Source organism: Habropoda laboriosa, unplaced genomic scaffold, assembly GCF_001263275.1.
Source record: "Habropoda laboriosa isolate 0110345459 unplaced genomic scaffold, ASM126327v1 scaffold126, whole genome shotgun sequence".
In the NCBI taxonomy this organism is placed as follows: domain Eukaryota; kingdom Metazoa; phylum Arthropoda; class Insecta; order Hymenoptera; family Apidae; genus Habropoda; species Habropoda laboriosa.
In genome coordinates, this window is record NW_017100288.1 from 1,228,477 (window position 1) to 1,239,467 (window position 10,991).

Below are 10,991 nucleotides of genomic sequence, written 5' to 3' on the forward strand. Positions count from 1 at the left end.
ATTTGTAGGTGTAAAATTATGCATTCATACTATCGTTTACACATGTATAAATTAAAAAAAAAAAACTAATGCTTCGACGTTACATTTAACAAACAAAGAAACGTGTTGCTCTCTATTAACCCTTTCGCTACGACATACGACTATAATCGAACGCTGTCAGAATTGATTCTCATTCACTCTGACGTTCGACAATATTTTCCTCGCGGAAACTGAAAAATAGTACAGAAAAATTAAATTATTATTATGAAAGTAGTGTTTGTTATTTCATACGAAAATTTTCTCATTCACAAGTAAAATCACTTCGCGTCACGCATGATCTCCTTACCGTTTAATAAAATACGAGCTTATACTTACATAACACTTTCATCTTATATTCAGCCACAGAGCACGCTAACTCTACATGAAAAACCATAGGATACCTTGCACGACGAACAGTTTTGCATGTCGTGTCATAGTCATACGAACGACACCTACGACACTAATAAAAATTCGTCGTTATTGTGCCACTGAAATAATTCTACAATAATTAACCCTTTAACACTCAATGTTTCTTTTTCTTTTTTCTACTTCGTATAGCAAAAATGACAAAGAACGATCAATTTTCCCTTCTAACGAAATTGTTTCCTAGGCGTATAGGCAAATACGTAACAACGAATGTAAATCCATCGACGTTCGATTTAACAAATGAAAGAAACGTGTTGCTCTCTATTAACCCTTTCGCTGCGACACTCGCCGTCACAATTGATTCTCACTCTCTGTATGACACATTCGACAACGTTTTCCTCGCTGAAACTGAAGAATAGCGAGAAGAAGATAAAGAGGTACAAAAAATACACATATCGAACGACTATAATCAAGTTTCTCAACGCAGAGTAATTTCTGTTGCACGCTGAAAATTGAAGGAAACGCGATAAAATAGAAGGTGGAGTGAAACGAAGACAAGCTTGGTCGACTGTATGTATGTATTCGGTAGTCAAAGTCATTGGAGAATTCGTTCGTAGCCATCGCTGGTCGACGCCTCGTCGCCAGGGAAAAGAGGCAGATACCTGGTGAAGCGAGTCGAACGCTACTATAGAAAATGGTAGAGTGGAACGGAGGCCAATACACGATGGGGGAGCCGGTGCTCGAGGACCAGGTAAAGGCCCTTGTCCTCTATTGTGCCACGGTTTAAGCTGACGCCAGTGATAGATACCTTTCCTGGCATTATGTGCCACCCATACCACCCAACCTTTTACACGGTACAGGTTACCGAACGTATGGCCTTTTTATCCATGGATATATCGTGGTGACCACAACGACCTGGAAACACGAGAAATCTTCTCTTCCTGTCGATCTAACGAACCTGATACTACACCATATTACGTCCAACCATCCCCTTTGCTCTCCCTTCTCTCTCCCTCTTTCTCTATGTCGTAATGATAATACGGTAGAACCCCGTGTAACGCGAACAAAAATTGCCACTACCCCCGTGTAACGCGATAAAATAAAAAACTGCAACATATTACGTCCAACCATCCCCTGTGCTCTGTGCTCTCTCCTCTATCTCCCTCTTTCTCTATGTCGTAATGATAATACGGTAGAACCCCATAAAACGCGATCAAAAATTGCTACTACCCCCGTGTAACGCGATAAAATAAAAAACTGCAACATATTACGTCCAACCATCCTCTTTGACCTCTCCTCTCTCTCTTTCTCTATGTCGTAATGATAATACATCAAAACCCCGTGTAACGCGATGAAAAATTGCCACTACCCCCGTATAAGAAAAAGAAGAAATATAGAAATTCTGAAGCTGCAGAAAATTGAACCGGCAAAGTAACTGCAACAGCATCCAAAAAGCGAGTTCGATGGAACTGAATTTGTATCTTCCGCGTTATAGGGGGTCCTACTGTAATTTAATCATTGTTCTACTCGATTCTTCCACGACGGGGGTGAGTGACGTGGTCGTATAACGTCACTTTCGTATCCGTTGATCGCGGGCGGATCGTTTGCATTGCGAAAGCAGGAAGTCATTACCGGCGGTGTGTTCCTGAAACGAGAGTTTTTAGACCGTAGTATGTAGATCGTGATGATAAGCTCTCGTAGTGTCGAATACGGCGAAGTCGCGTGAAAATAGTAATTATCGTATGATCGTAACGTCGTCTGTTGGATTTTTCAGAAGTTCCCCGCGAGTTAATCGCCGAGCTCGTGATATTTCAATTCGAGATCATTTTACGGAACGATAACGAATTTAACATAGAGTATGGATATTTGGTATAATGATTAAAATCGATCTTTTAATTCTGCGATTGTGTACCAAAAGAATGGAATCTTCAGACAAAATTTTTTATTACTATATATTTCCTTCAAATATTGTGTAAATATTGAATGAATAATTAAAAATAATGTTAAAAGACAACAGTGCCTTCTGTATATCACCATTTGACGGCCTAAAGGCCGCAGAGGACTGTAATCAAAATTCATTTTAGCGATTGATATATGCGTTAATGAAACTGTAAAGAAGAAATATCAAATTTGTTAACATTATATGTAGACAGTCCTGCGACAAATTCGCTTTGAAATATTTACAAACGTTTTTCTCGAAACTGACTTTTGTCTAGCATCCAACGGTACAATTAATCCTTGCACGGAAATTCGGTCAATTAGACCGAAAATCAAGTCACAGATTCTTCTTCCTCTGTTTGTGTAGCAAGTTTTTACTCTCTCTCTGGCGTACCGACTCAGCTTTGAAATAATATCCGGCAAATGATTCGAGCTGAAAAGAAAAAAACGTTATGACCGAGAAATGGCGTACTTTTTCGCAAACAAATCGCGACGGAGCCATCGAAGCCATTTAAAAGCGGTGACAAAAATAGATTCCCGTAATACGTGTTTTTCTCTTTCAGTACGTTTAAAGGATTGTTAAACACGGGTGCCTCCCCTATTCTCCCCTGTGTTCTTTTCTCTGGATCGTTCGTCAATTTACCTTTACACTAGAATGCACTCATATGCCCTTTACTCGGCTATATTATGCCGACCGACGATCTGGAAACACGAAAACGCTAGTCTTCCTTGGGACATGAACACACGAAATGCATGCCGATCCTCTCGTATGCAATTATTCCTGCAGTGGAAAATCTGACTGGTGAAACTGTACCCTCTTTCCTCCTCTCTCTCTCTCTATCTCTCTCGCTCTGCTATTTAACCGAGCTATCGCATGTTTTATCAAGTTCAACCGGCGTTGACAATGGTGAAGTGCTGTGTACAGTAGTTCCGTTTTTCCCGGAGAATTATCAGGCACCGTGACAAAAGTTTTCAGCGTTTCGATTCGCCCGAGGAACATAAAAACTTCGCCTGTTAATTTTGTCACAGAAATTTCATTTATCAAAGGATTTGTAAGACTGCAATTTCTCACATTTTCCTGATGATTTTCTATGGAAAAAAAAAACCTGAATAGACACTTGTTTCCATGTAGCGCGTATTTTTCTTCTTTTCTTTTTTTGATTTTTGACAGATCTTATATTATCTTAGAAAGCTGAAAATCACTGACCATGTTGAACGGTAGATACTTTTTAAACACTTTTACTGCAATTTTATGGTGGAATTCTGAAGATAACGGAGACAAGTGTTTGTCTGATTGCAACTTTTGTTGTATTAAAAGCACGTTTTCATATTGTGAACGGCGACAGAAATATGTGGGAAGAAAGAAAAGGATAAGTTGTCTGTGGAATATAAAGAGTTTCTGCATCGATAAGGCAAACAGCGATAACTACAGCGAGGCTGTGAAAAAATCGGTAATGTTTAGAGATGCATTTTAACACCGATCCGATTGTTTAATAAATAACTTCTCTAACCCATAACACATTCACTCTGTTAATCATTTTCATTCTCGTTTCGGTATTTGTCCACCACACAACGAACAAAAACTCCTTTCGTATCTAGCAGCGATTATGAAAGTGGGCTAACTATACGTTCCTCTTTTCGAAATATCTCGCCCTTGGCGTTTGTCTACGTTAAGAAACATTTCTTAACACACACCGCTGACCGAATGAATTATGCTTGAACAAGCGTACGAGATTCCTATAAAGATTAAGAAAAACGAAAAAAAACGAAAAGACGAATTTAATTAAATTTAAAACCTAACCTGACATTTTTTTTCTCAAAGAGTAATTTTCTTTTATCCCCCTTAACGTAGAAATACTCTGTGTACCAAGGAAACCCGATCAAAAAGGAAGAACAAAATAAAACGAAAATAGCAACTTAGTTAAACTTAAAACTTGACCTAACCTGAAATTTTTTCCTCACCAAATGATTTTGTTTTACTCCCTTTAACGTAAAAATACTCTGCATATGAAACCAACCCAACTAAAAAAAAAATAAAAAAGAACAAAGCAAAACCGAATTAGAACTCAACCTAACCTTACATTCTTTTTCTCAAAAAGTGATTTTGTTTCACCTCCATTTACTCTGTGCACCAAAGAAATTCAATTAAGAAGAAAAAGAAAATAAAACGAAAACAGGAACTTAATTAAATTTAAGAGCAAAGCTAACCTAACCTAACCTAACACAGTACTTAGAGACAAACGAGTATACGAACGTGTACAACGCGTGATTTGCGCATTTTTTTTTTCCAGCATTCCCTTCGATTCAGTCAGAAAGCCAGTCTATTATTATACGACAATGAGTAACTCAAAGGCATACTTGAGTGACTTACGCATTCGGCCCGCGTTAACCGTACTTACGCGTTCCCTGCGTGTATATCCCTACCCGCCGATAATTAGTATTAAAACGCGTGCATCCGTGTGCCGTCTTAATTGCATACGTATCAATGCACGTGACCCGGCCCGTTCACACTCGTCCTCGTTTAAACGCATCACACCGGAGGGTTCGCGTTTGCACGGGCATAAATCGAACGAGGGAAACAATTACCAAACTCAACCGGTTTCATTTTCACGTCTGGCTGACACGCGCACGGTTTCGTAGAACGGGGACAGTCGGTCATTGATTAAATTTTCTTCAAACAACACCATTCATTGATGATACACCATCCCGCACAGATAAGGAGAGAGATAGGGCAAGGAAATTTTGGGCGGACGAAACACCGCACAAGTTGATCGAAAAATTTCTGTCATTTCAATTTCATTTTTCTCGTCGTGTTTGAATATGGTTCGAATTTTCTTAGCATTTTTTAATTCTAGACTTTTCTTTTTTTTTTCCACCGTTCATAGGGATTTGAAAGAATCGCTATGTTTTAACCCCTTACACTCGAAAAGTTCTCAATCACCATCCACAAAATTTCATATTTCAATAATTATGTACACTTCTTTGAACGCAAGTGTATCGTGATATGTTAAAATAAATGGATTAAATATTGTTTATTTAGAAGAACTTTGAGTGATTAATTTTCCATGCGAGAAACAGCCACTGGTACAAAGAGTTAAGGTAAAACATTTTGATTCGATTTGAAAAAAAAAAAAAAATCACTCGATTGAGTACTTCGAACCGTACTGAAATATTATTAAACACGGTAAATTTCCAATAAACTCGTGAAGTTTATTAATACCGAAATATGAAATAATTTTCTATTTTCACGAAAAACTCGTGGAGTAACACGTTGAAAATTAATCGGTCCATTTCCGCGAGAATTCTGTTTTCGTAAAACAATTCGGCCGAAATAAACGCGACGGAGAAGTGTTCACGGGGTGTTGCCGCGCGTAAATTTCATTTATTAAAATGGCCGCGAAATTGGAGCAGATTTTCCTACGATAATATGGCGGCGACATTATTTATCGCAATACACGCACGAGACGGCAACACCACGGCACGTGCTTCGTATATCCTTACCGATCGTGAACGAAGAGGTCAACGGTTTAACTTCGTTCGCACAATTGGCCGGATTAACGTCGTAATAAATCTCAATTAGGGTGGCTCCTACGCTCTCACTTACAAAAGGAGGGAGAGATTTTCGTAGATTTTTATTTTTTCCCCCGTTGTGGTTCAAAGTAGTTCACCGACCGATCCCCGTGTGAATCGCCGCAGGTGTCTTAATCCCCCATTCTGTCGATATATAATATAAATAATCGAAACGGATCGTTCGTAATTTAATTCGAATTTATTACGCGCGCACGTGCGTCTCCACTTGAATCGTCGCCGTCGCCGTTCACACTCGTCGCACATATACTTCACGCTCTAATTATTTATTCCATTTCGTCGTGCAAAGATTCGATGCACAACAGGCCCTTTAATTTCCCAACTTTTGTTCAATTTCACAATTTTCCAATACACCGTACGAACGTTGAAAAATATAATAAATGCTAGAAATGTTCCTCGTGAGAGGTTTAAACTCATGGAAATTACAAGTAGAAGAGGTTTCAAGTGACCCCGTGAATAGAAATCTATAATACGCGCTAAGTATAAGCTAATTTAGTATCTTAGAAAAAGCAATCGTTTTCGGAACACGTGATAATACGAACGTTTCACTTCATTTTACCATACTGGACTCGTATTCGAAATTTCAGCGAAACTTTTCGTACACCCTATAGTAGAGGTATTTGGGGGGCGTTATATTTATCATATTTCACTGCTGCGAGGAATTTTATTGAATATCGTGAAAACGCAAAAGTGCGAATATAATTTACAATTATATCGAATTGTAAATGTGCCTTTATGAAAATTATATCGATACATCGATAACTTGTACGGAGTAGTCACGTGATCCAAGCAGTATACAAGAACGTTCGCGAGCATTCTAAATGTGGCGCAACGGTGCATTCATAAAAACGAAGCATATATCCGTGGCGGAATTTGGCGGTTGTTCTACGGCATAAAGCGACTTATGGCCCATTAACGTGAACCCACTTAACAACATTACACGTGCAATCTGCCCTTGATACCATTCGTAATGAAGCGCAGTATACCCTACTAGAGCTAGGAACGCCGACCCATCGATATCATGGCGGTAAATCACATAACCGCACAATTACCTTCATAATTAAGCGAAACTACACGCGATATAGGGCCACTTCAATACACAAAATTTCGTGCAGGCCCAAAAACCTAGTTTAACATCGAGAACTTAACGAGTATGGTTGAGAAATATTTGTAGGAAAATGATAAATGCAAATATGCACATTGAACTACAATATTAATTTCTGTTTTTTTCTGAAATTCCAATTTGAAGTTTCAAAATACTATGTTTATTAATTTTAAACATTCAACATCGAAGGTATGAATAGTTCGGAACAGTTTGCAACTGATCGAGTAATTAAATCCAGACACTGATTCGAAAGAGGGATTCGCTCGTTTGGGCAAATATTCGCCCAGTTGCCGCTCATGTGTACGTATGTATATAAAAGCAATTTGGCCGAACGCCAAGAAATCATTGTTTGCTCTACTCAGCAGTTCCTGATGTTTAAATCGCCGCGAATTAGGCTTGACCCGTTTTAGGGAAACGTTCAACTAGCTGTCGTCGCACGTTCACATCGAACGTTCATCTTTGTCACAGATATTGTAGCAGCGAGCGTATATCCTGTTCTCGTGCCAGTTTCATGACAAAGCGAATACCATTTGCACGCGTAATAACGACGGCAATTACCAGCGATCTCTGAGCACACGAATTATTTGTCGTCCAAAAATTCTGCGTTAGTATAAATTTCAATAATTGCCTCGTATGTTTTCGTATTGCATCCAACTACGCTTAATCCGAAAATTCAACGTTATCGGTATCGCTCTATCATTTCTAGAAAATTAAATTGAAAAATTCTCTGCAGTTACAAATGCCATTTCCATGTATATACGTAATCGCAGAGGATTATACGCATAAAAATATCATTTGATTTTGATTAAATAAGTAACAGAAATATGCTTTGTTACATTTAAAGTATATTTTATAAAGAAAATTTTGCACGTGTAAAAATGTACGGTTAGCAAATGGAAATTGAAAAATGCAGAAACGAGATGAAAATGGGCGCGAAAACTCACCAGTAGCGCAGGCGCTTCCAGCGATCCAGATGAAATAGACAGCGGCAAATAAAATCCGCGTCCTCGTGCTCAGGAAGGTCGACAGGTCCGCCACTGCATTTCTCCACGGCATCTCCATGTTACCTGGTAAATTCTTTACCGCTCTTGCCACTTGCACTTCCCTCACACTTCACCACAGAAACGTCATATAATCGCACGGCCGAATTACACGAACGAGTACCAACAATTCCTATACCATCTCCGCATTTTCGTGTTCACGTGGCGAATTCAGCCTCGAAATTATGTTTCCCTTCAGTAGGCGTAACGGAAGAGCATTACGACGTACACCTGTGAGACAACATTCCTTTTACTTGCACTCCTAGTCCCTCCTCCCTTTGAAAAACCGACAGTCTCGAAACATCCGCACCGTTTTCCATTTGACTTTCGGTATATTCGTCGATTCTTCCTTCTTCTGCTTTCGAATTAGTACGTTAAATTTACAGATTTTCTAACTAGATTTAACATTATATGTCATTGGATATTTTCTTGCGATTCATTGTCACATCCTGCATCTTTTTGAGGGGATTATGCGTATGCACGTAAAACGCGCCGAAACATATCGAAGTACAAACAAATTTTTGTAATTACTGTCGAACGAAAATGCACAAACTAGTAGTTGCAATCATACGAGAATTATCGCAGCAATGATAAAAAAACAGTTATATATCTTTGTGAGATCTGCACTCTGCAATGATTGCCGCACAAATAACGTGTACATATATTCGAAATGTTAAAATTCAAACGTCAAAACATTTGATTCCACATCTGTTATCATTACTTATTCTCAAACAATTGCACTATATGTAAAAGCTGAAGTTTTAATGCATTCTTCCGTACGGTTGTCCCTTCAGCAAAGTCCCAGGTAAGGCAGCACAAAACGGTTACATTCACCTGGTAACACCTGGCAACACCGTTAAATTTATTAGAAATTCATTTGCACGGTTTTTTATTCGAATAAAGAACACGATCGAAAAATTTTTATTATGAAACTGACGGGAAGTAAAAATTTACACGATGCGACGCGTGATCCGAGCCGTCCGCGAGTTTCGTTCGAATTACAAAGTTTTGTTGACTGACCGTCATCGGCTGCGTTCACAGGAGGCGTAAAGTTGAAATTACAACCACGCGCATGCCCGAACGGTTTAGTGGCATCCGACCAATCAACGAAATGAGACACTAACCAATCAGAAGCGTTCTACACGTTAAATAACGTAGTTGGTATTTGCTGTAAATTTTCCTTAAAATTTTTTATCGATGTATAATCATCATTGTTATAAATAATAATATAAAATATATAAGTAATTTTATAGTAAAATTTAATTTCTACTAAGCAGTGTACTTTTAAAATACAACTTTTAAATTTATAGCAGTAATACAATACCAACTAAACAATTCGTATCACTTTTATATTTATCACTATTGTTTACTTTCTTTTTTAGTTATATTGGTTTTTAAAAATCCAGTCATGTTAGTAAATAAGTTATTACTCAAACATTTTTGCATTAAAAAATGCACATAAAATAAAAAATTAATTAAAAACTGTTTCAAAATAATTAATAGTAGAAAGTAAGGATTAGGAATGCAGGAACAATTTTATTCTTAGTAAATATAGAAAAATAACTTTTAATGTTTAGAAATTTTTATTGCATTAAATAATCATTAAAAGAAGAATCCAAGTATTTTTCCTCCAAGATGTTTTCTTCTAGCTTCTTCATGATCCATAATTCCTCCACTTGTGGTTAGCACAACATATCTGTAACCCATTAGTTAAGATTATATCAATTAATTTTTCAATGTACACTATAAATTTTTACATGCATACCCAAATTGTCGAGATGGCAACAGGTTGTTAGTCCATTTTTCAATATCATTAATTGGTACATCAAATCTAGGTGAAATTACACCACACTTGTTCAGTCTTCCACTAAGATTTACAACAACTTTACCACTACGATGATCATCAACAATTTCGAATTCTCCTATGTATCCTAAAAACATTAGAAATAATGTAATAAAAATGCAAAAATATAATAAATTGGGATCATACAAATATATACAATCAGTTAAGAAACTATATTTTAAAGAATTCTTTTATTGCTTTAAAAATAAAAAAATATTTATATACTTTCTTACCTTTTCTCATCATTACAGTCAAAAATTTAATGATTACTTTTGAGCAGGGCCTTAACAATACCTGTCTCTTTCCACGCTTTTCAGCGTTGTTAATAGCTTTAAGAGCATCGCTAAGAACGTTCATACGCACCATGGCTAAAAACAAAACGTAATTTTAAGTTAATATATAATTGTAAAAGTATTCTAAAGTTACAATTTTGTTCGGAAATGTCACTATAATATAACCTATAACGAATATCAAATTTGAACGATTTAATATCGATTTTTTATTAGTCTAAGTAACAAATACTATTATTTTTAATAAAATATTAGCAAATTGTAGACAATACAATTGAAATACAATAAACAAAACAATAATAACGAGGAACACAATGCACTAATGCTTTATCACTGATCACTTTATACTTCATCCTTTTTTGAGAACTATGCTATAGGTAAAATATTATTATAAATCGGTCAACTATTAACTTTAAAAACTAATTTGTAACTAATATACATTAGATGAATTTTAGAAAATGAGATTACCTGCGATATATAAATTTATTTATCACAGCAACGTACACGCTCGATTAGCCGAACGAAAAAGAAACGTAAGAAGCCAGGGATACCATACTAACCACGTAAATTTACTTGTAATTCATTGGTTGAAATTCTTGGGATTTAAATAGGTTCTCAACAACCGTTAATAATCATTGTTTATTTTATGTTTAATAATAATTAATATCAATATTTGTATTACAGACTAATTCTTAATACGAATACAAAAAGTTAATAATTTTATATTATAATTTTTTTTACGAAATATCAAAATACATGCAGAAGGTGTTACGTTCATTAATGGGTGAATTTGTCCAAAGAAC

The 10,991-nt window shown here is 36.6% G+C and overlaps 2 protein-coding genes across 2 annotated transcripts in view; both read right to left on the reverse strand.

Annotated features, from left to right (window-relative positions):
- The window catches only part of LOC108573730 (protein sidekick), a 72,288-nt gene extending 64,211 nt beyond the window's left edge, over nt 1-8,077 (reverse strand). The window contains exon 1 of the mRNA XM_017936204.1: nt 7,960-8,077. Coding sequence (XP_017791693.1) covers nt 7,960-8,077 — 118 coding nt within the window. The remainder of the gene's footprint in view (nt 1-7,959) is intronic.
- Nucleotides 8,078-9,646: 1,569 nt separating this feature from the next.
- Nucleotides 9,647-10,715, reverse strand: LOC108573743 (40S ribosomal protein S15Aa). Its single transcript, XM_017936220.1, has 4 exons — nt 10,657-10,715; nt 10,132-10,266; nt 9,821-9,986; nt 9,647-9,751 (listed from the first exon to the last, which is right to left on the reverse strand). The coding sequence occupies exons 2-4, from the start codon at nt 10,262-10,264 to the stop codon at nt 9,658-9,660; spliced, it is 393 nt and encodes a 130-aa protein (XP_017791709.1). The 5' UTR covers nt 10,265-10,266; nt 10,657-10,715; the 3' UTR covers nt 9,647-9,657.
- Nucleotides 10,716-10,991: the final 276 nt, after the last annotated feature.